Raw genomic sequence first — 25,632 nt, 5'->3', positions numbered from 1 at the left:
CCTTTCCCTCTCTCCAACCTACTGCGCACCTTCCTCTCTCTCCAACCTACTGCTCACCTTTCTCTCTCTCCAACCTACTGCGCACCTTTCTCTCTCTACAACCTACTGCTCACCTTTCCCTCTCTCAAACCTACTGCTCACCTTTCTCTCCTACCTAGTGTGCACTTTTCTCTCTCTTCAAACTACTGCGCACCTTTCTCTCCAACCTACTGCGCACCTTTCTCTCTCTCCAACCTACTGCGCACCTTTCTCTCCCTCCAACCTACTGCGCACCTTTCTTTCTCTCTCCAACCTACTGCGCACCTTTCTCTCTCTCTCCAACCTACTGCGCACCTTCCTCTCTCTCCAACCTACTGTGCACCTTCCTCTCTCTCCAACCTACTGCTCACCTTTCTCTCTCCCTCCAATCTACTGCGCACCTTTCTCTCTCTCTCCAACCTACTGCTCACCTTTCTCTCTCTCCAACCTACTGCGCACCTTTCTCTCTCTCCAACCTACTGCGCACCTTTCTCTCTCTACAACCTACTGCGCACCTTCCTCTCTCTCCAACCTACTGTGCACCTTTCTCTCTCTCCAACCTACTGCTCACCTTTCTCTCTCCCTCCAACCTACTGCTCACCTTTCTCTCTCTCTCCAACCTACTGCTCACCTTTCTCTCTCTCCAACCTACTGCGCACCTTTCTCTCTCTCCAACCTACTGCGCACCTTTCTCTCTCTACAACCTACTGCTCACCTTTCTCTCTCTCCAACCTACTGCTCACCTTTCTCTCTCTACAACCTACTGCTCACCTTTCTCTCTCTCCAACCTACTGCGCACCTTTCTCTCTCTACAACCTACTGCTCACCTTTCTCTCTCTCCAACCTACTGCGCACCTTCCTCTCTCTCCAACCTACTGCTCACCTTTCTCTCTCTCCAACCTACTGCTCACCTTCCTCTCTCTCCAACCTACTGCTCACCTTTCTCTCTCTCCAACCTACTGCGCACCTTCCTCTCTCTCCAACCTACTGTGCACCTTTCTCTCTCTCCAACCTACTGCACGTCTGTCTCTCTCTCCAACCTACTGCGCACCTTTCTCTCTCTCCAACCTACTGCGCACTTTCCTCTCTCTCCAACCTACTGTGCACCTTTCTCTCTCTCCAACCTACTGCGCGTCTTTCTCTCTCTCCAACCTACTGCTCACCTTTCTCTCTCCCTCCAACCTACTGCTCACCTTTCTCTCTCTCTCTCCAACCTACTGCGCACCTTTCTCTCTCTCCAACCTACTGCGCACTTTCCTCTCTCTCCAACCTACTGTGCACCTTTCTCTCTCTCCAACCTACTGCGCATCTTTCTCTCTCTCCAACCTACTGCTCACCTTTCTCTCTCTCCAACCTACTGCGCACCTTTCTCTCTCTCTCTCTCCAACCTACTGCTCACCTTCCTCTCTCTCCAACCTACTGCTCACCTTTCTCTCTCTCCAACCTACTGCGCACCTTTCCCTCTCTCCAACCTACTGCTCACCTTTCTCTCTCTCCAACCTACTGCGCACCTTTCCCTCTCTCCAACCTACTGCGCACCTTCCTCTCTCTCCAACCTACTGCTCACCTTTCTCTCTCTCCAACCTACTGCTCACCTTTCCCTCTCTCCAACCTACTGCTCACCTTTCTCTCTCTCCAACCTACTGCGCACCTTTCTCTCTCTATAACCTACTGCTCACCTTTCTCTCCTACCTAGTGTGCACTTTTCTCTCTCTTCAAACTACTGCGCACCTTTCTCTCCAACCTACTGCGCACCTTTCTCTCTCTCCAACCTACTGCGCACCTTTCTCTCCCTCCAACCTACTGCGCACCTTTCTTTCTCTCTCCAACCTACTGTGCACCTTTCTCTCTCTCTCCAACCTACTGCTCACCTTTCTCTCTCCCTCCAACCTACTGCACACCTTTCTCTCTTCCCAACATTCTGTGCTCCTTTCTCTCTCATCTACCTACTGCGCACCTCTTTCTCTCACCTTTTTGACTTAAAGCCACATACATCCTTCTTTTCAACCTCCAACCCAACTGCACATCCTCCCCAAAATGACTGAGCTTTTCCCCAGTTGCCCTACTGTCCTGCACATTTCTCCTCGCTCAGCAATTTCTCTTCATCATGTCCCTACTATTCTCCCCCTCCCTCCCCCCTCCCCACCCTCGGATGGGCATTCATTCAAACATTAAATTAAAATCTTGTGCCCAGATTCTGTGTACATATTAGAACAAGTTTTATGAACAACAGAACGATCATGTGACAACCGTCTCCATCAACCGCGGTGGTGCGCAATCATCCGTATACACTGTGCAATATAGGCGATTTGTCTTTACGAAATGACAAATCGTCCCAACCACTCCAGTGTGTACCCAGCTTTACTCCTAGACTTTGCTATCTGCTACAGTATATCAATCACAATGTGTTCAAATATTTTTAATTGCAAATATGAGACAATCTGATGTGGAGTTCATATTACTAACGGCCGTCCTTCCGCGCTGGATTTATGGTAGTTAGATAATGGAAGTTTTTATTGAGCAGAAATAATAGCTTCCTTATACAGCTGAAAAGACCGCTGGAGAAAACTGTGTAGTTTACTTAGAGAGATTTGAAATCTTTGGAACTAGCGGGACCCCGGGTCACCCCCAATCCTTTGTGATTTTCTTTGTAGGAAAGTGATCAATTTTTAACAGTTCTTCATTTCATTTAAGACAAAGTCCTCAGCGCCGGACAAAACCCTGCCCCCTTTGTCTGACTGTCCTGTGCTGACAGTTTAATTAAACCTTGCTCAAGATGAGGTGAAAGGGTCAGCTATTCATCAGTAACGCTTTGCTGAAATATCAGCTCCAGCCCTTGTTTAAATCCCAGAATCAAGTTAATGACTTATACACCCCTCATTTGAGTAAGACGGGAGCAATAGAATGTTGTCCTATAGGAAAACTGTCTAATTATGCACGATGGGCAACCAATTTCCAGCATTAAAATAAAATAAAAAAAGCAAAGTAAAAGTGTAACTTTATAACATAGCATATTAACGATCTAAGATGCTAATGAGGTTACGGAAACCGCCACACACTTTCTTGTAATTTTTGTTACAGTATTTATATATAATATTGGGAAGTTAGGGGTAGTTTATGTTTCATTTTTTGTAATGCAATTTGGAGTGCTAAATTAAAATCAACTTCCATTGCCTTGTGTAACAGTGCTCCGTATAGTGACTGCAGAAGTAGCCACCTGGCCATCAGATCTCCGTGAAAGACACCCCTCCTCCCTGCCGTGTGCAGCAGTGCTCCTCACAGTGGGGGTAATTCAGACCCAATCGCAGTGCTGCCTTTTTTTGCTGCCCTGCGATTAGATAGTCGCCGCCTTCAGGGGGAGGGTATAAGGTATGTGCAAGTGGGCGATCGCTTTTGCAGCAAAGTTGCACAAACATAAGTTTGTGCAGTCTCTGCATAGCCCAGTACTTAGTTAGCCGCTGCTAGTGTTTGCTGCTGATCAGGGCCGGAGCCGACGTCAGACACCCTCCCTGAAAACACCTGGTCCCTCCTGCGTTTTTCCGGACACTCCTGTAAAACGGTCAGTTGCCACCCACAAACGGCCTCTTCCTGTCAATCTCCTTGCGATCGCCTGTGCGAACGCTTTTTTCGCACCATCCCGTCGCTAGGCACCGATGCCCGGTGCTGTTGTGCGATGCGCTGGTGCATTGCGGTGCAGGCACATGTGCAGTTCAGATCTGATCGCCCGCTGTGCGAAAACGCATAGCAACGATCAGGTCTGAATTACCCCCAGTGACTGCCGGTGATCAGATCTCTACGGAAGACACCTCCCATTGCCTAGTGGAGCAGTGCTCCTCACAGTGACTGCAGAAGTAGCCAACCAGTGATCAGATCTCAAGGGAAGACACACCTCCCATTGCCTAGTGGTGCAGTGTTCCTAGCAGTGACTGCAGAAGCAGCCAACCAGTGATCAGATCTCAAGGGAAAACACACCTCCCATTGCCTAGTGGAGCAGAGTTCCTAGCAGTGACTGCAGAAGCAGCCAACCAGTGATCAGATCTCTACGGAAGACACACCTGCCATTGCCTAGTGGAGCAGTGCTCCTCACAGTGACTGCAGAAGTAGCCAACCAGTGATCAGATCTCAAGGGAAGACACACCTCCCATTGCCTAGTGGAGCAGTGTTCCTAGCAGTGACTGCAGAAGCAGCCAACCAGTGATCAGATCTCTACGGAAGACACACCTCTCATTGCCTAGTGGAGCAGTGCTCCTCACAGTGACTGCAGAAGTAGCCAACCAGTGATCAGATCTCTACGGAAGACACACCTCTCATTGCCTAGTGGAGCAGTGCTCCTCACAGTGACTGCAGAAGCAGCCACCCAATGTTCATATTGTGAGAGTCCTTGCATAGCGCTGCTCCACCGGGTGACTATAGAAGCACAATGCTGCACCATACTTTTAACAGATCACTGAATGTAGACTCCCCAATGAACATTAAAGTGATAACGTCACAACTCAGCGATAATAAGGGATGACATCTGCGCTAACTGTTTCTATGGATTACTTACAGGCATTTCTATATATTAACTTCACTTGTACTAATATACCTATGAACTAGGGTAAGAAATATCTGAATTAAAATGGAGTTCTACTGTCATACTGTAAAACAATATGATCATTAAATATCACCACAAAACTGTATATCCAGATATATAAAGGCACTGACAATTTATTTTATCCATTGTTCCCCTATCATCGTCACTGTGCCGACAGCCCCTTGTTCAAAACAAAAGTATAAAGAACAGAGACAGAATCCGGAGCACAGATTGTAGAGCAGGAGATGCACAATAGGGTCATCTACTTCATTCTAGCAAGATGAGCAGGCGTAAGGGCTTTCACCATGGCAGGCAACAGCACCTCATTTCCAGAGATACACAGCAGCACTTCCCAGCTTCTTTATGCTGGCTGTAACTTCTCAGTGCATCTTTATTCTGTAGTAAGGGCAGCTGCCGGATGAAAAGCAGAATCCTATGTCTCACTGCACACCAGGTACTGTACATCCGACACGACCACTGCTGCAGTCAGTATATTGGCAAACTAGACGACACATGCCTAAACCAATGCTTCAGGGGGCAGAATGGAATCAGTTTTAGACCAGTGATATTTTTTTCCTATTTGCAACTAGTCCTAATGGACGATGGTAAGGGCACTGCCGGATTAAGGGTCACATGGGCCTGGGGCTGAAAATGATCAAGGGCCGATTGTGAGTAGTCGAGGAGCTGTGACCAGTATGGATGGCCACCGGTCGAATAGGATTGCCATCGATGGCGGCAATTCGGATAGTCGCCCGCCATCGATGGTAACCTTGGCTGGTTCCACCCCCTTACACACAGTGCTGCACTGTGTGTGTGAGAAGCGCTGAGTCTGTCAAGTCAGCTTTGGAGCAGCACTCCCGCCTCTCACACACGACAGTGCCCACGCGCCGAACTAGACTCCACCCCCATGCCCACCCCCAAGTTAAGACTGCTAACATTAGAACTGACTGACCGGCGCACTTGCGCACTGGAAACCGTCGATGGTACATGGCCAGATAGTTTGTTACCATCAATGATTTCAGTTGAGCCATCCATCGATGGATGAGGTGGCGACGGCCATCCCTAGTAACCAGTGTTGTGTGGGTGTGGCCAGTGCCGTGTGGGTGTGGCCTGTGCTGTGTGGGTGTGGCCAGTGCCACGTGGGCGTTTACACCCCTATAACAGCCTCAGCGTCTCCATAAATACATAAAATAGAAAAGACTGTATCATTTTTCAAGGAAAATATAAATACATTTTCTGGGGGGAGAGTGTGTGTGTGTGCGCGCACGTGGGGTGGGGGTGGGATATCTACCCAGCTGCTAAACTGTAGTGTCTACATTAACCTACACATATATATATATATATATATATTGAAACTGTAGGAGTTATATAAACAAGGGCACTGGCCAGGCTTGAATGAAAGTTCCGCCATGTCACTGTATTTACAACAGACATAATTAGGGAGAAGGATCTCATTTCACCCCCTCCGCCCTCCAGCTTGCAGTATAATTTGTATAAGACAGCTGCGATTAGCAGAGACCAGGATCCTAAAGACTTTTCACAAATTCAGTTCTGGAGGGGAAGGGAGGAGGGGGGGGGCTATGGAGCACGACAACAGACAAAACATTTAAAAAAAAATTATTGGAATTCTCCAACAGATATTGTAAATTCACTGTAGAAATTAAAATTTAAAAATCTGACAGCGTATTAAACATCCACATGAAATTTCAATGCAAAATACCCCCTAAAACCTTTAAATCGTTGTAGAAGTCAGCAATTATATGCCAGAGGGCTAAGTGTTATATACGGAAGGAGACTCTGTTTACCCAGTGACCGCCAGTCTTTCTGAGTTTCACACTCAAAAAAGCAAAAGAAAAAACATACAAAAGAAAAACCAAAACCGAGACGAAACCCGGCGAATTCCCCGGGGCGAGTGAACTAATCACCACAAAGTCACTGACCGATGGCAAGAATCCAAATCAAGCTCAAGTTACCATGGAAACAGCGGCCCCCGACGCCAGGATCTTCTGTGGTGGCTTCACATCGTTTCATCACTTCTCTTGTCTCTTTATCCCTCAGACAAAACCAGAGGAAGCAATCTTAATGATGTGTTTCCCCCGCGCTACAAACTCTCACCTTCTCCCCATCGATTAAAGAGGATGTCACCAAGTGCAAACAGTATTCCGACCTACGCTTCCAAATTGTCCTCATTGTTAGCCAGGAAAAAGGGGGAACAGATTGGGCCAAAAAGTGGGATGAAATGACAAATTGCTGGAGCAGCGCCAGGCTTTATGTACTAAACCCTGACGTCTAAAAGGAAAACAGAAACTATTCTGAATCATTACACATTTTGTATAACCCCCCAAATGAATCATTGATAATAGTTCTTCTCTTTAATGCAGGCATAACATTAATTAATGGGTTTGAGGGATTGTCACATCTGAAAATAAATCTTATATATTCTATAAGGGCACTCTCCAGACTGATGTAGCTATTCAAGCAGTATTTATCTAGATAAACATACTTATAGTCCCGGCAGCTGGATGAATATGGGATTTGCTGCCTATGTGTTTGTGTATTAGTGTCTCCTGATAAAGGTCCAGCTTCCACCGAAAACGTTTGGGACTATAAGTTAAGTATGTGTATCTAAATAGTGCTGCTTGAATAGCTGCATCAGTCTGGAGAGTGCCCCCTCCTTTACCTTTCTAGAATTGAAGACCCTTATTGGGTTATTGTGTGGACACCCCAGCGGCTGGATTCTCGTTTGGAAGATGTACAGTAAGTGCAGCACTTCCATTATATACAGTATATATACTTGTATATATATATACATATATATATATATGTTACCAGCCCATCAAAATGATGGAACGACATAACAGTAATCTCAGATCAGCGTCGGCAGAAGCAGTGTTAGCCTTTATTATATATATATATATATATATATATATATATATATATATGCTTTCTGGATTGGCACTCTGATGTATGTATATAGAATGCCTGCGTGCCCTTGTATAGAGGTATGTAGAGTGAGAGTTCTCCCCCAGCCTGGGACAGTACATACGGCACTGCAGGACTTGGTGAATATAAAGTGAGCTTTTACGTCAATGTTTCGAGGTGCAAAGCCTGGCTGGGGGAGACCTCTGACTCTATATATATATATATATATATATATATATATATATACACATACATGGAGGAGAAGCGGCACTCACGGCTTGTGCAAATGATGCACAGGACCACAGCCTACTTTCAACGTTTCAATTCAACAGAATTTTCGTCAGGATACAAACACAATTAATCAAAAAGCTCACCTTATATCCCTGCACCAAGAGTGTTCAGGTGTGCCCGCAGCCCGCTCCCGGCTGTCTGGCCACTGCACCCGAAGATTACGTCACTGCGTTTACGGCACGCATCACCGCACAATGGGGGTCATTCCAACCCGATTGCACGCTGCACTTCTTCGCAGCGGTGCGATCGGGTCGGAACTGCGCATGCGCGGCGTTGAGAGTAACAACGCCGGGAACGAGGAAAGCAGTCGCAGTGGCGACCGCAAGAAGATTGAAAGGAGGAAGGCTGTGTCGGGGCGTCAACTGAGAGTGGTCCAGCGAACGCAGGCGTGTCCAGGCATTTTGAGGGCGGATGTCTGACGTCAGGGTCGGGACCTGCATCGCTGGATCCGTCGCAAATGGTAAGTAGGTCTAGGGCTGGTCTTGTTTTACATGAAACTTTTTTAGCATAGCAGGGCTGCACAAGCGGTTGCAGCCCTGCTATGCTAAAATACACTCCCCCATAGGCGGCGTCAAGTTGATCGCACGAGCAGCAAAAAGTTGCTACGTGTGATCAACTCGGAATGACCCCCATTATAACAGCATGGTAAGGATGCCAGCTTCTGACCTCACTGAGACATTTTACTCTTACCTGTGCCATCACAGCACACATTGGCCAATGGGGGTCATTTCCGAGTTGTTCGCTCGTTATTTTTTTTCGCTACGAAGCGATTAGTCGCAAACTGCGCATGCGCAATGTTCGCAGTGCGCCTGCGTCAAGTAAATTAGCACAAAAGTTTGATATTTTACTCACGGCCTAACGAGGATTTTTCATCGTTCTGGTGATCGTAGTGTGATTGACAGGAAGTGGGTGTTTCTGGGCGGAAACTGGCCGTTTTCTGGGAGTGTGCGAAAAAACGCTGGCGTTTCTGGGAAAAACACGGGAGTGTCTGAAGAAACGGGGGAGTGTCTGGGCGAACGCTGGGTGTGTTTGTGACGTCAAACCAGGAACGAAACTGACTGAACTGATCGCAGTGTAGGAGTAGGTCTGAAGCTACTCAGAAACTGCTAAGAATTTTCTATTCGCAATTCTGCTAATCTTTCGTTCGCAATTCTGCTATGCTAAGATTCACTCCCAGTAGGCGGCGGCTTAGCGTGTGCAATGCTGCTAAAAGCAGCTAGCGAGCGAACAACTCGGAATGAGGGCCAATGTGACTTTCTTTAACACAGAGGATGGAAATACGATCATTTTACTTGCAACACATTTATTGTAACAAAGTCATCACATCAGCTAACATTACAGGACTGCACATGTTTTATGGCAAAATATTAAAGTCGGGTGTGGTATGGAAGGTCGACCACACTTAGGTCGACGGTGTCTAGGTCGATCACTATTGGTCGACAGTAACTAAGTCGACAGGGATTCTAGGTCAACGGGGTTTCTAGGTTGAAATGTTCTAGGTCGACAGGTCAAAAGGTCTATATGAGGTTTTTTATTTATTTTTTGGTGTTGTTTTCTCTGTACAGTGACTGGGAACCCCAATTAGTGCACCGCGTCCCCTCGCATGGCGAGCGAACTTCGGGCAAGGTTACTATTCCCAATCATAGTCCCTGTGGATCGTTAAGTATGAAAAAGTTCAAACTCCTGTCGACCTTTTGACCTGTCGACCTAGAGACCCCGTCGACCTAGTTACTGTCAACCAATAGTGGTCGACCTAGACATTGTCGACCTAAGAGTGGTCGACCTAGAGACCGGATACCATTAAAGTTATAGGGGTCTATTCATGAAGCAGTGAAAAGAGTGGAGAAGGGAGCCAGTGGAGAAGTTGCCCATGGCAACCAATCAGCATTGAAGTAAAAAAATATGCATTCTATACAATTGTACGGATAATAATAATAATAATAAAAACAATTCAAGATGCCTGATACAAAATGCAAAGAGATCTCTCATGCTTGATGTTAATTTGTTTTGGAAAAACAAGAATCAGCCCTTCTCGCCCCTTGTAAGTTCCCCATGCTATTATGCAGCTTCCTCGGGCCGCTGGCAGTAAATATTTGCATGATTACATTACTCGATACGTCTGCTCTTAGATGATTTGTTCCTATGTGCAGCAGAACAGTGGCAATATAAGGAGAACTCTCTGTACCCTGATATCTAGGTGAGCTTCTAGCACGGAGGAAGTCTGGCTTACAGTGTCCTCACTTTGTGGTGTCTGCACTTTAGTTGAACCTTGAGACACCCATAAATGTGTATTATTGCATAGCACTGTGTATTATAGTCTTTAGTTTGCAAACATAGATCATGTATTAGAGCGGGGTCTGGATCATTAGATCGACAGTGTCTAGGTCGACAATGTTTAGGTCGACCACTATAGGTCGACAGTCACTAGGTCGACAGGGTTGGAAGGTCGACAGGGTTTCTAAGTCGACATGTGCTAGGTCGACAGGTCAAAAGGTCGACATGAGGTTTTGGGATTTTTTGGGGATGTCGTTTTCTTTGTAGAGTGACCGGGAACCCCAATTAGTGCACCATGTCACCTCGCATGGCTCGCTTCACTCGCCATGCTTCGAGCAGATTACCATTCCAATCGTAGTCCACGTGGATCGTTAAGTATGAAAAAGTTTAAAAAAAAATGTGAAAAACTCATGTCGACCTAGCACCTGTCGACCTTCCAACCCTGTCGACCTAGTGACTGTCGACCTATAGTGGTCGACCTAAACATTGTTGACCTAGACAGTGTCGATTTTCAGACCGGATCCCATTAGAGCAGCTGTATAGTTTGTTTGTTTTTTAAGCAATTTTAGCATCTACTATGTACAGCTCAGTGAAATAGTGGGAGACAGTGAATGTAACGTAAAATGTAGTGATGGAAAATGCGGAGTGAAAGTTTCCATACATTATTAAATCAAGTGTGCACCCATGGAATTCTAATGGGAGCTGGTCCACAGCAGAGATAGGCGGGATGTAGTCAGGTGACCGGCGGTCGGGATCCCGGAGGTCAGCATACCGACACGGGGATCCTGGATGCCGGCAGGGGGCCCGAGTCTATTCCCACTCGTGGGTGTCCACGACACCCATAGATTTTTAAACTTGTTTAATATTCCCGATTCCTCGACCTGGACCTCTGGGGATCGGGAAATTGCCGCAATGTGTCGCTAATGTATTGGGGCCTTTAGTTAGGACACAAACATACACAATAGGATTCATTTTTCCTCACAAGCCAAATAACAGTCCAGTACGTTTTTGGAGTATGGGAGGAAACCGAAGAACCAGGAGGGAACCCACGCAAATGATGGGAGAACATACAAACACCACACAGATACTGCCTTGGGCAGGAGTTGAAGTGATGACTTCAGCACTGTGAGGTAGTAATGCTAACCACTATGCCAATCATGCATTCCTATTTTTGGCCAGTTTAACTGGTTAGAAGTGCAGACTGCACTATACACATATAAAGTATTATGATATCTAAAAACAGATTTCGTTCAAGGATCCCGGAGTACCAGGCACAGGCTGATTGTATTTGCAAAGTACAATACACTAGCTAATATGAAAATGCTTACGCGTTTAAAAACAACGAGAAATCGGCTTACAACATGTTTATTGTCCTGCCGCAATGGTACAAGACACTTATATTCTGATGATAACCTCCCTTTGACCAATAACAATAAAAGAAGACATCTCTAATCTGTCCTTGCATGAAGACATAAAATGAACGTTGGCTCGCCGTAAGTATGACTGATCATCTAAACATCAATTTCCCTAATAACCCCTTTCGGCCTAGGATGCTCCATCCCGTTTATGCACTTCACTAACATAGCAGGAAGGGCAAAGCATCAGTTACACCTGAGGGGACACAAGTCGCGGCGCAGTATAATGATCGGGAGATGTTACGGGAGGGCAGATTTGGAGCGTCGCTGCCTGATGCCTCAGCTGTTCCCTACACATCTGGGTGTCACAGAGCTTACAGAAAGGGGTGAACTGAGAACAAGACACACATGATGACAACGACAAGGGCACTAACAAAAGAATCCAAGGGTGCAGCACACCCAGAAAACATGGCCAACACTACCCCGTTTTGCATATTATTAGTCTTTGCTGTGGTCAGCAGATCTGAATATAAAGTACACACTGCAGTGCGGCAGGTGGACTCCTTATCCACATTCTATCTTATCTTGTGTTACGTATTTAAGAGGATACAACATTTTCTTAAAATGAAAACCAGGCTTGCAATCCATAAAACGCAATATGGGAAAGGGATTCGTTTTGGGGAATGTCCCCTCACCTAGCAACATCTCCCTTTGGTTACAGTTTTTAATACACCGAACTGGTATGCAGCCAAGTCTAATAACCAGCAGTAAGAGAGCGTGCCAGCTTTCTGCAGGTCCGGGAGAGCAGGATATCACCCACTTTATACAGTAATAGGTGCGGCATGTGGGTCGCAATACAATTTATTGGCTAACATGAAGGAGAAAACTAAGGAGGCTCGGAGATCATGGACCGCAAGATCTGTATATGATTTCTACGTTATGTTTATAAGCAGTATCGCAGCTTGTAAAGTGTCCGGTGAAGCAGAGCATGTGCACTGTATGGAACCACATCAGTACAAGCGAAAGCAGTGGATGGGTTCCGTCTAAACCTATGGTGTCCTTGTTGCATTACGTATCGGCAGACGGGTAACAAGGCTGGACGCTGTATTCCCGAGGTGTATTACTCCAACACTCCCTCAGGTAGATGAACAACCCTTCAGTCTTGCTTTCACCATTTCAGGGGGTGCCCAATAGTGTCCAAACAAATATGGAGATGCGTTTTTCTCTCCTACCCCTTCCTGATGCATAGAGGCAGTTGTGTTATCATTGTTGTGCCGTGCAGGGTTGGACCTGCGTGTGCGCATCAGCACTTTCTAGGGCAAATTGCGGTCGCCATGGGACCTGAATGAGGCCCTATGATCTGTGTAGGGCAACAGCTGGGTGACAACAAACGGCAATAACTGAGCAGGAAAGCTTTACTACTGTACCTCTCATTAGGACCACTTTACTGGTAACTATCGGCATGCCTCACTGATGGCTCTTACCAGGGTCAATAAAACTGCGTTATTGTATCCAAAACGCACACAATGGAAATTAAATAAAACACATTTTTCAAAGCATTGAATGATACAAAGTACACAGTATGACATGACACAAATGGCAGTGTTTGGTCACACGAATGCAGAAATTCCTTCCACGCACACGAAGACAATCGTATAAATGAGAAGAAATGCAGAACATTTGTGAAGACACGTAAACTGTGTAGCTGGGAGCTGGCAGCCCCCCACCACACAACATTACACGATAAATACATGCAAATGTCTCTTATTTACTACGGATGTCAGCTTAGGGGGTGGACTGAACCAGATTTAACATTCCTTCGCTGTTGTTTTTTCCTGTTGCAATTGGATTAATTATGGTGTTTAGGAGAGATCAAAACAGCCGGAAAGTGACAGCACAGCCCAGCGTTTTCTAAAGGCCTGGCGCCTATTGAACAGCCCAAAGTAGGGAAGAATAATGAGCGGGGAACAATGTGGGAGGAGCCAGGAGATTTGTTCTCCACCAAATCTCTAAACATTCAATCTAGATGATTTGGGTTTATGTGTGCGACATTTATATGGGTTTCTGTGTGCGATAACAATCAGACGTCGAGGTGGGCCCCTACAGCCAATACAAAAGGAGGCACAAAGGGGGGATGGCATGCAATGGGTTGGCTTATTAACCGTATAATTGTCGGCATATTATGCAGGAAAGGGGACTCATAATGCAAAAATGAAGTGGTTTGTAGGAACCAGGAAAGAAGTTAGCGGCACATGATTAGGTGGACGGTATAATCTGAGGCTTCCCATTCATTTCGCAGCAATACTGAGATTCCCCCTCCCACTGTTACAGCTAGTGGCCCGATGCAAAGTCTCAACTGGGCTCACCCCATACAAGCATACTGTAACAAGAGACCCCCTTTTTGTACAAAAATGCCCCCAACTTCTTAGCACGGAGGAAGACCCTTGCACAGACAGAACTTTGCGGACATTGCCTGCAGTTGAATCCTACTCTTTGCGTCACAGCTGATAAGTCAGCAACTCCCGGACAACCCCACTATGAAGGCCCACCAATCATTGGGGTAAATTTACTAAGGTGGGAGTTCTTTAGAACTGGTGATGTTGCTCTTAGCAACCAATCAGATTCTACTTAACATTTATCTAGCTGCTACTAGAAGATAATAGATAGAATATGATTGATTGCTATATGCAACATCACCAGTTCTCAAAAAACTCCCACCTTAGTAAATGTACCCAGGGTCGGACTGACCCACAGGGGTACCAGGGAAACCACCGGTAGGCCCCACTGCCTGAGGGCCCACTCCTTCCTCTAGGAATCAGGTTCCAGACTGTGCAGGTTGTAGGTTGGCCACACCCCTAAGTATGGGCCCCTATAACTGCGTTCCCCTGGTGGGCCCTTCATGCCCCAGTCAGACACTGAATGTACCCCATTGTGTTGTTTTCAGGTAATAAAGGAAAGAAACAAGTTACAGGAACAGGCCAATTCCCCTCAGCCAGCGTTTTACAGTATTATTGGGAAGTATTTTCTAACATATGTTGGTGATGAATCTTTCAATCTATCTGGGCAAACAAGTAAATTCAAACCAGTCCAATAGTGAGAACAGGGCCACCCATCCGGCGCCAGCAGGTGAGGAAAGTAGGATTTGAGGTGTTTGAAAACACCAAGTATAATCCTCGACAATTAACGTTTCATTTGACTTCTACGTCAAACACAAACATATAATAATTGCAGTGATGGACACATAGTAATAGCGGAGTCTCAGAGGACACAACGCCGACATCCGGTGTCTAATAAACTTAAATTGTAGTCCCTACCCAGCCTCTTACCTGTGATTAGTGGATCAGGAGAGGGTGAGAAACACACGGATATGTTTTGCAGGTTTAGAAACTACAGTCTGAACTGTACAATTCAAAGCACCCTGTGACAAAGCTAGCACAGCAGCGGATTAGGCTGTAAGCTGGTGATACGTCTACTCAATGTCCCAATGACTGGTGGGGTGCTAACTTACTCCGCCAAGTCTACAAACCGTCATTGGGAAACCTGTTCACCAAATAGTGTAGTTACTATACTGTCAAGTCTGGTTGCAAATAGTTACACTCATAGGGGCGGCCAAATAAAAACTTCCCGCACAAACAAAACTATATAAAATAAACGTAATAGAGCGGAGAACATTACAGAACAATAAGCTCGTCTGGGTGTATCCATCAATATTTAAAACGTAAAAAAATGTATTTAAAGAAGTCTACTTAAATATATAAAAATATACCAAGCTACAAAATAACCACCCAAGGGCGGTTACAACATATAGTACAGTCAGATAGCACGGCAGGTAACGTTATGTCATGAGTAAATCTGATATTGGTATGTTGGTACTCACACCCTGGAGAGTGCCTGGTTGTTTTGGAACAGGAGCTCGGGTAGAGTGTGCAGCTGGTTTCGGTTGAGGCGCCTGAAGAAGAGAGGGGCACAAACAGGATATCGGGTTATACTATGTACCCCACTGACAGCATGCTTAAAATACCAGGATGTAACCGTCAGCGGCATATTACATTGCCCGCCACCCAGTGTAAGCCCTACAGGCACAAATACCCTTCCCCTAGAATACAAGGCCCGCCGCTGTATTCATTACCGCCATCTGCATTGATGTTTATACATTTACATTCTGCAACGCTACGGCTCACAAGCACTGAGGATTAGCTCTCAAGATGTTTTAATTTCTCATTGACGGCAGGAGTACCCGGAACGCGAGTCTATGTCTGTCTCACCGGTTAAATGAAAAGGATAAGATGTAAATGTAGATTTTATTCAATAAAAAAAAAAATTTAACAACCATTTGTACTGCAATATTTACAAGCGAAATGATAATGAGCCCATTTTATCACACAGACAGGTTTAGATAATTCTGTGTACAGAGAAAATGATGTGAAAAGAGCAATTTATTTCATATTGATTATGGGGTGAGGGGCACCATAGGGGTTGTGGTAGCCCAGGCAAAAAAAGTCCTGAGGCATGGCGTGCCTTAAGCCGGGTCTAACAAAGAGGCAGTCACACCCCTACTATGGTGTGGACGGGATCCGGTCTGAAGATCGACACTGTCTAGATCGACAATGTTTAGGTCGACAGGGTTGGAAGGTCGACAGGGTTTCTAGGTCGACATGTGCTAGATCGACAGGTCAAAAGGTCGACATGAGTTTGTTTGTTTTTTTTAATTCTTTTTTTGAACTTTTTCATACTTAACGATCCACGTGGACTACGATTGGAACGGTAATCTGTGAGTGAAGCGGTAGCGGAGCGAGGCACCTTGCCCGAAGCATGGCGAGCGAAGCGAGCCATGCGAGGGGACATGGTGCTCTAATTGGGGTTCCCGGTCACTCTACGAAGAAAACGAAAAAAAAAACAAAAAAAAACAACTAATGTCGACCTTTTGCCCTATCGACCTGACACATGTCGACATAGAAACCCTGTCGACCTTCCAACCCTATCGACCTAGTGACTGTCGACCTATAGTGGTTGACCTAAACATTGTCGACCTAGACACTTTTGATCTAATGATCTCCACCTGGTGTGGACACCCCTCTACAGAAATGCAACATCTGTGACTGGGGCAGAGAAAATCTTAGGGGGGAGGCGGGGAAGTCTTATCAAATCTTGGAGAGAGATAAAGTAGAGAAATCGCCCATACCAACCAGCTTCTGTCACTTTACATGCTATGGGGGAGATTTAACGGGTATGGGTCATTAGGTCAACCACTATTGGTTGACATGCATTAGGTCGACATGGTCACTAGGTCAACGTGGTCATTATGTCGACATGAACAAGGTTGACACGGAAAAGGTCGACATGAGTTTTGGTGTGGTTTTCTTCATAAAGTGACGGGGAACCCCAATTGGTGCACCAGCTCCGCTCGCCATGCTTCGGGCAAGGTACCTAACTCCGCTGCGGCTGCGCTCGGCACAGGTTACTGTTCCCAATCGTAGTCCACATGGATCGTAAAGTATGAAAAAGTAAAAAAAATGGAAAAAAAACATGAAAAACGCATGTTGACCTTTTCCACGGCGACCCAGTGCATGTCGACTTAGTGTCCATGTCAACCTACTGCATGTCGACCAATAGTGGTCGACCTAATGACCATATCCCGACTCATCAAAGCTTGCAAAAAGATTTAAAGTGCCAGCCAATCATCTCCTAACTGTCAACTCTCAAACACAGCCTGTCACATGACAGTTAGGAGCTGATGGGGTTGTACTTTATCTCCATCCACTTTATCTCTCTCCAAGATTTGATACATCTTCCCCTGTACTAGATAAATGACATTTAGAAGCTGAGCAGTCTCCTCTTAAGGGCTCTACACACTGGGCGAGAATACTGAAAGATATGATCGATCATTAATGAATGAGATACCGTTCATATCGTTCAGTGTGGAGGCTTCAGCGATGAACGATGCTCGGCCCCGCGCTCGTTCATCGCTGGTGCCCCGTCGCTTGTACATGCAGGCTAATATGGACGATCTCGTCCATATATGCCTGCACTGCTATAGAGCCAGGTGACGGGGGGAATGAAGAAACTTCACTCTCCCGTCACTGACCCCCCCCCCCGCCGCCAGGTCGCCCGTCGGCCGTATCCGCCGTCAGGCAGCTCGGCGGCGGATCGCAAAGTGTGTAGGACCCATTACAGTAGCACTCAGTTTGTGGTCCCTTTGAATGGGAAATGAGTACCAGACACCGGTATAAAGGGTGCCTTGCCTTCCGTATTATAACCAGCCTTTGGGCTGGCTGGCATGATCTGGAAGAAAGCTGCAGCGTGATTAACCCAGCCATCCCGGTAACGAGACCCCAGAAAAACCTCAGATGATCGTGTACTGCGATTCCATGCACAGAGCAGGACACCAATCTGTCCTCACACATGAATGGAGGACATATTCTGGCTGTAAGAGAGGTGCCTTTGTGTAATTCAATATCACATCACATAAAAGAGCCAGAGTGATGCCTTTGTTGGGGATGCACTGAGCGAGGAAGCTCTGCACGCAGGAATACTGTTCTGCCGGAGCTTTGTTCCTGCGAGCAGCAGAGCTCACTCTCCACAATAGGCTCTTCCAGCACTGTGGTCTCCAACCAATTTCATGTGACCAATTATGAGAGCGATGCATGAGCAGCAGACTTGTGACCGTCACTGTTCCATGTATCTGCATAGCACAACACCAGCTTGTCTGGGAGACAAGGACACATTTAGGGCCTGATTTTAGGTTGCACGCTATAGTGAACGCAGCAGCGTCAATCAGCAATCGCCGTCTGTGAGCTCATGTAAATAGCCTACAAACGCCTTCTTTCTTTATCCATGTGGTCAAATCTGCTAGGACCGAGACGCCCTCTCTTAGTGCCCGTGCCCGCTGTAATACCGGTTGGTGCTTCCTTATATGCCACCATCGGAACGTGCACAAGCCCTTTGGTGGATGCAGTTTCTCCAGGTTCCTACACCTGCGGCTGTGAACTCTCCCAAAACACGCCCAATGGATGGACCCTTTTTGCACGCACTACTAACCACCTCCCAACCACTGCCCGTCACTTTATCACCACCTTTCTGGTGCAATCTGACCCCATTGCAGCAACAGGAAGCAGTTAACTAACCGACAGCCAGGATACCGGCAGTCGCTATACCGACACCAGCATCCTGAAGAAGGACGCTATCCTGGCGTCTACATACCGTTGTCACAATACCAACAACTGACATCCCGAACGTCCGGACAGTGGGACGCGATGGCGTCCTGCCGCGGGGGAGGTTAGGTTTAGGCTGAAGAAGGAGGATTCCGGTTAGGGGGAAGCGCAGGGAAGGTTAAGGTTAGGGACCAGGGAGGGAGGGTTAAGGTTAGGGACCAGGGAAGGAGGGTTAGGGTTAGAGACCGGGGAGGGAGGGTTAGGCACCGCCGGGGAGGGTTAGGGTTTGGTACCACCGGGGAGGGTTAGGGTTAGGCACCCACAAGGGAGGGTTAGGGTAGGGAAACGGTCAGGTTTAGGGGGCTTACTGGGGGGCTGTTGGGATTATGATGGATGGGATACCAGTGTCGGTCATTCATACTGATTCCGCAGCAACATGTGACGCGTGCCTCGTAGAGGTTTTCAGATCGTCCTGCGCATGTGCAGTTGCAATTAATTACTCAACTACATGAACACCGGCGCTGTGTTCGGATTGCGTGCAGCTAAGGATCAGGCCTTAATGCATTATCCACAATCGCATTAATAGAACAGTAAACATTGTGTAACTCATGTCTCCATGTTGGTAAATATCAAAAGGGAACATTGTTTTGCTAACATGATTCATTAAGCCAATGACACAGCCAGAAACCCTGACTGGACACATGCGAAAGCGATTATACGTATTTTACTAGAGATTCATTTCCAACTCCTCAAGTTCATCCATAATTTACAGTATCACTACTATGACCTATACTGTACCTACACAGACATCAAATATGGAGGATGTGGATTCAGTCACGCCACACAGCCCATCTCGGTGCCAGGCCCTGGGTGACTTGGCAACACTGAGTGTATATTACGCTCAGAATGTGCGCATTAATAAAAACACCTAAAAGCAACAAAACTTACTGGCTGGCATACACTGGCCACTGCGGCATGTACATCTGTTATGCCACCTTGCACTATACCTCCTGCCTCATCTACACCCACGCTAAATCTCTACCTTGCTGTGCATTATACCTCTACCTCACGCACACCTTACACTATACCTCCACCTCTCCCACACCCGGATCTATACCTTTACCTCACCCACACCTTACACTATAACTCTGCCTCACCCACACCTTACACTATACCTCACCCACACCTTACACTATACCTCTACCTCACCCACACCATACCTCTACCTCACCCACACCTTACACTATAACTCTGCCTCACCCACACCTTACACTATACCTCTACCTCACCCACACCTTACACTATACCTCTACCTCACCCACACTTTACATTATACTTCTACCTCACCCACACTTTACACTATACCTTTACCTCACCCACACCTTACACTATTCCTCTACCTCACCCACACCTTACACTATACCTCTATCTCACCCACACCTTACACTATACCTCTACCTCACCCACACTTTACACTATACTTCTACCTCACCCACACTTTACACTATACCTTTACCTCACCCACACCTAACACTATACCTCTACCTCACCCACATCATACCTCTATCTCACCCACACCTTACACTATACCTCTACCTCACCCACACCTTACACTATACCTCTACCTTACCCACACCTTACACTATACCTCTACCTCACTCACACCTTACACTATACTTCTTCCTCACACACCTTACACCTCTACCTCACCCACACCTTACACTATACCTCTACCTCACCCACACCATACCTCTACCTCACCCACACCTTACACTATACCTCTACCTCACCCACACCTTACACTATACCTCTACCTCACCCACACCTTACACTATACTTCTTCCTCACACACCTTACACCTCTACCTCACCTTACACTATACCTCTACCTCACCCACACCTTAAACTATACCTCTACCTCACCCACACCTAATGCTATACCTCTACCTCACCCACACCTTACACTATACCACTACCTCACCCACAACATGAGCTATACCTCTACCTCACCCACCTTACACTATACCTCTACCTCACCCACACTTTACATTATACTTCTACCTCACCCACACTTTACACTATACCTTTACCTCACCCACACCTTACACTATACCACTACCTCACCCACACCTTACACTATACCTCTATCTCACCCACACCTTACACTATACCTCTACCTCACCCACACCATACCTCTACCTCACCCACACTTTACTTCTACCTCACCCACACTTTACACTATACCTCTACCTCACCCACACCTTAAACTATACCTCTACCTCACCCACACCTAATGCTATACCTCTACTTCACCCACACCTTACACTATACCACTACCTCACCCACAACATGAGCTATACCTCTACTTCACCCACACCTTACACTATACCTCTACCTCACCCACACCTTACACTATACCTCTACCTCACCCACACCTTACACTATACCTCTACCTCACCCACACCTTACACTATACCTCTACCTCACCCACACTTTACATTATACTTCTACCTCACCCACACTTTACACTATACCTTTACCTCACCCACACCTTACACTATACCTCTACCTCACCCACACCTTACACTATACCTCTATCTCACCCATACCTTACACTATACCTCTACCTCACCCACACCTTAAACTATACCTCTACCTCACCCACACCTAATGCTATACCTCTACCTCACCCGCACCTTACACTATACCACTACCTCACCCACAACATGAGCTATACCTCTACTTCACCCACACCTTACACTATACCTCTACCTCACCCACAACATGAGCTATACCTGTACTTCATTCACACCCGGAAATATTCCTCTGCCTCATCCTATACCTTATGCCACACCTCTGCCTTACACCCTGCACTGTCCCTCTACTATAACCACACTCTACGCTATACCTCTACCTAATCCACACCCGGATCTATACCTCTACCTCACCCACACCTTACACTATACCACTACCTCACCCACAACATGAGCCATACCTGTACTTCATTCACACCCGGAAATATTCCACTGCCTCATCCTATACCTTGTGCTACACCTCTACCTTACTCACACCCTGCACTGTCCCTCTACTATAACCACACTCTACGCTATACCTCTACCTCATCCACATCCTGTGCATTGTACCTCACTCACCACTATAAGTGTGCCTCACCCAGACTCTGGAACATCCCAGGAAATATAATCTGCATCTATCTTATCATGGTATAACTGGACGTATATTAGAGAATGGTGTGTCCCGAGCCAGCTGCCTGCAGATAATGCAGTAACATGATAAGCAGGGGAATAATTGGAGTATGAGCACTCACAGCCTCTCCAGTTCCTTCATGTCATCAAAAGCGCCGCGTTCCACACTGTTAATCTGATTCTCCATCAGCTGCCTGGAAAACAAAACAGAAAGCACCTTTACTGAGGGGCTGCCAGGAGTCACTTTTACATGTCCCTTCCTCCAGATACATTTCTGTCACTGTCTGGATAAGCAGCGGCCGTCCAATTATTGCTCCTGTCAGACTCAGCTAGACACCGAAGCCGCAGTCTAATCTGCACGAGACAGTTACCTGGGATTCTATATCAGTGATTCCATCTACTGTGAAACGTAAAAAATATTATCAAGAAAAGGTTTAAATATAGTTTTGATTTTTTTTTTTTGCAAAGATTCTATTGATGGAGCATATCAGTATTATAATGAACCTAAGCTATGCAAAAGAAGGAGCCACGGAATAGGTGTACAAGTGACAAAAGACACAGTGATAGTGGCAGTGACATGAAAATAAATGACAAGGTCCATGTTCTTTATAGCTAGATTTACATGACGTGAGAGAGGGGAGGCAAGACAAGACAACAGGGGGGTGGGAACTGGGGTTTGGATCATTAGATCGACAGTGTCTAGGTCGACCACTATAGATCGACAGTCACTAGGTTGACAGGGTTTCTAGGTCGACATGTGCTAGGTCGACAGGTCAAAAGGTCGACATGAGTTGTTGTTGTTTTTTTTTGGGGGGGGTCATTTTCTGCGTACAGTGACTGGGAACCCCAATTAGTGCACATGTCAGCTCGCCATGCTTCGGGCAAGGTGCCTCGCTCCGCTACCACTTTGCTCGGCACAGATTACCATTCCAATCTTAGTCCACGTGGATTGTTAAGTATGAAAAGGTTAAAAAAAAGGCATTTTTTTTTAAAAAAACCTCATGCTGACCTTTTGACCTGTCGACTATAGCACATGTCGGCAAGGAAACCCTGTCGACCTTCCAACCCTGTCGACCTAGTGACTGTCGACCTATAGTGGTCGACCTAGACAGTGTTGGTCTTCAGACCAGATCCCGGGAACTGTGTGGTAGGCATTGGGCAGACGGAACCTGGAGGGGTAAAATCTCAATAATACAACACTACACTAATCATTATATTATACTTCCCAACATTTACACATGCCAAATCGGGACAATATAAGCCCCGACCCGCCCCAATCCACATGAAGCGCCCACGTTTGGTCGACGTTCCACAAAAATCTGCAGAATTTTGATTTATGTTATGTTAGATCTGACAGTCTAGATATCAGGAGAGTCCTCAATAACACAGGTCACGCGTTCCATCTGGAATACACAGCGGCACACACTGAGAGCCACCTGGAAGGAGGAAGGTGCAGGGCGTGTTTTCTAGCTGCTTAGGGGAAACGTCTTATTAGCGGCAAGGAGAAAGGGAACATCTATTATTAATATAAATGAATGAATTAAGTCTCTGACTGCCGAGGAGAATGTCAGAACTTTGGGGCACAATCACTATATAGAGAAAGGAGCCAGCACACGTCTTAAGAGATGTGATAAAGCTTGTGGCAACATCTAGTCACCTGTGTGGGAGTTTATTCCTTTATATTGACACTCGGTACTCCTGGCTGTATTGTCCCTTATCGCATCCAATCTTATGGTCAAATGGATTGATTGTAAGCACAGATATTAGCCTTTAGCAGAAATGTTCGCTCTGGGCTTGGGGCACAAATATGGTTACTAAACTGGGTGTTGTGTTACCCTGGGGTGCAGAGGACACCTGCAGTGGTGGCATGGACTGGTGGTACAGTAGCAAAGGAAATTATTCTTGGTCAATGTGATGGACAAAACCAGTGCTGGTGGCTGCCAATCATAAAATAAGTGGACAAACAGAAGTGCCGCCATGTCCGCCACCACATCACTGAACCTAAGGATGACCGGTAAGCACAATTTACTTTCGTTTAATAGTTTTTGACGAGTTTCTCAGGGGTGCCGTGGAATAAAACTGGATACTCTAGGGCGCTGCAATTCAAAAACATTTGGGAACCATTGAGGTACCCAACATAATTGATCTGCTCCGCATTGGATGGTGCAAGACTTTGCACCCCGTGAAAATCACAATTTGCTTTGCTAATCCAAATCCCCATGAAACGCAGTGCATTTACACAAATGTAGGCCAGCGAGCATATGTGCTGTAGATTTGCACAACTGCAAGTGCCTCTACTGGACCAGTCATGTTGGGCCATGTTGATGCGTAGGTTATAACACGTCACACATACTTCAAGTTAATACCTTTTAAGGTATTAGCAAAATTCAGTTCTGAGAATAAGACTTCTGTTCTGTGAAGCAAAATATTATTGTGTGAAAGTAGACAGGGGGGTATAAAATGGCAATTCGCAGACTCCCCTGCTGAACAGTGGGGGGGATATGGCTGAACAATAGCTGAAATGTTCTTCTGAAAATCATTCTAAATTAGGGAGAAGCAGAATATTTGGTGCCATGCAAGGCGCGGAATACTGGGAATACCAAAACTGTTGGCTGTTGTTTCGTCAGTTGACAATAGTACCATATTTAGTTTATTTGAAGCCTATTGTCTCATACATTGAAACGTACAATAGACAATCTGGAAGAAGGAGGAATTTAGGACGGGTTCTCCTAAACCTACAGATTAAAACTATACAAGTGCATGTGCATTTATCATTGTAATATTGTAATGAGCTATTCAGTTTGGAATTAGAATGACAAATGCAGAAAATAGGTCTGATTATTGGTTTATAAAGGCGGTGATGCTTCTGTTGTGCCATTATCATCTTAGATGTGGTGGCCCGGAGATTATAAATATCACTGTCATTAACATTAGAAATATCACTATCTTATTATTATTTTTTTTGTATAATCTGTGTTTATTGAAGAAAATGCAGATATAAATCGGTACAAAGTCAAGAAAAAAAGACATCATCAAGCACATAAGAAGTAACAGTACATGACAATGTACACTAGTGCATTTGAAATCAAATTGACATGTCCAGCATCACATAAATCTGCATTAACACATTTCAAACCAGAGAAGAAGAAGAAAGAGAGAGAAAAGAAAGAGAGAAGGGAAATAGACCAAGAGACGAGAATACTATCTTATTTTTATATACATTATAACCCAAAGTTTCAGCTTCAGCTTGTATATGTTGTTACATTTTGTCACATCTCCAACATTTCCGTGCAAGTCAGAATCAGGACCTGAATATGTAATAGCTTTACAGGTACATTGGCCCTCATTCAGCTCGGATCGTTATTTTGCAAAAATCGCAAACGAGTGGTTTTTGCAAAACTGCGCATGCACCGCTGCTGTGTGCATGCAATCCTCCATGAGGGATGCGATCACACTGAGTGACGCTGGCGGGCGTTTGGTGGGCGGTGACGGACCGTTCGGGGGAGTGACTGGCAAAAGCAGGCGTGGGCAGACCGTTTTTGTGGTGGCTGTGTTCCGAATAAAAACATGGTGGCGACTGCCTTCGCGCAGCGGTCGTCCACAATTGCTGCAACCGCAATGTAAATTGCGGTCGCAGACGCTGGGTGGTAATTAGCCACCAGCATGCAATACAAACAGTTGCAGAATCTGCAATTGAAGCTGAATAGGGTCGGGTTGGGACTGTTTGAGATTCTGGTGCCCGAAATCCCGGCCCCAGGATCATAAGTATATCCCATAGCGTCCCATATCCTGTTCAAATACATGTTAGTTCAATAAATAAATATGATCTGGTCAGTACTGCAGCAA

General features: G+C 46.0%; 1 protein-coding gene across 1 annotated transcript in view; it reads right to left on the bottom strand.

Moving 5' to 3' along the window:
- SLIT1 (slit guidance ligand 1) overlaps nt 1-25,632 on the bottom strand; it is a 425,670-nt gene that overhangs the window by 310,866 nt on the left and 89,172 nt on the right. The window contains exons 3-4 of the mRNA XM_063962354.1: nt 21,909-21,980; nt 15,311-15,382 (exon numbers count right to left, since the gene is read on the bottom strand). Of these exons, the coding sequence (XP_063818424.1) occupies nt 15,311-15,382; nt 21,909-21,980 (144 nt within the window). The remainder of the gene's footprint in view (nt 1-15,310; nt 15,383-21,908; nt 21,981-25,632) is intronic.

This window comes from Pseudophryne corroboree, chromosome 3 (assembly GCF_028390025.1).
Source record: "Pseudophryne corroboree isolate aPseCor3 chromosome 3, aPseCor3.hap2, whole genome shotgun sequence".
Lineage (NCBI taxonomy): Eukaryota > Metazoa > Chordata > Amphibia > Anura > Myobatrachidae > Pseudophryne > Pseudophryne corroboree.
Note: the sequence above shows the minus strand (reverse complement) of the source record. Positions and strands in the feature narration are given on the sequence as shown.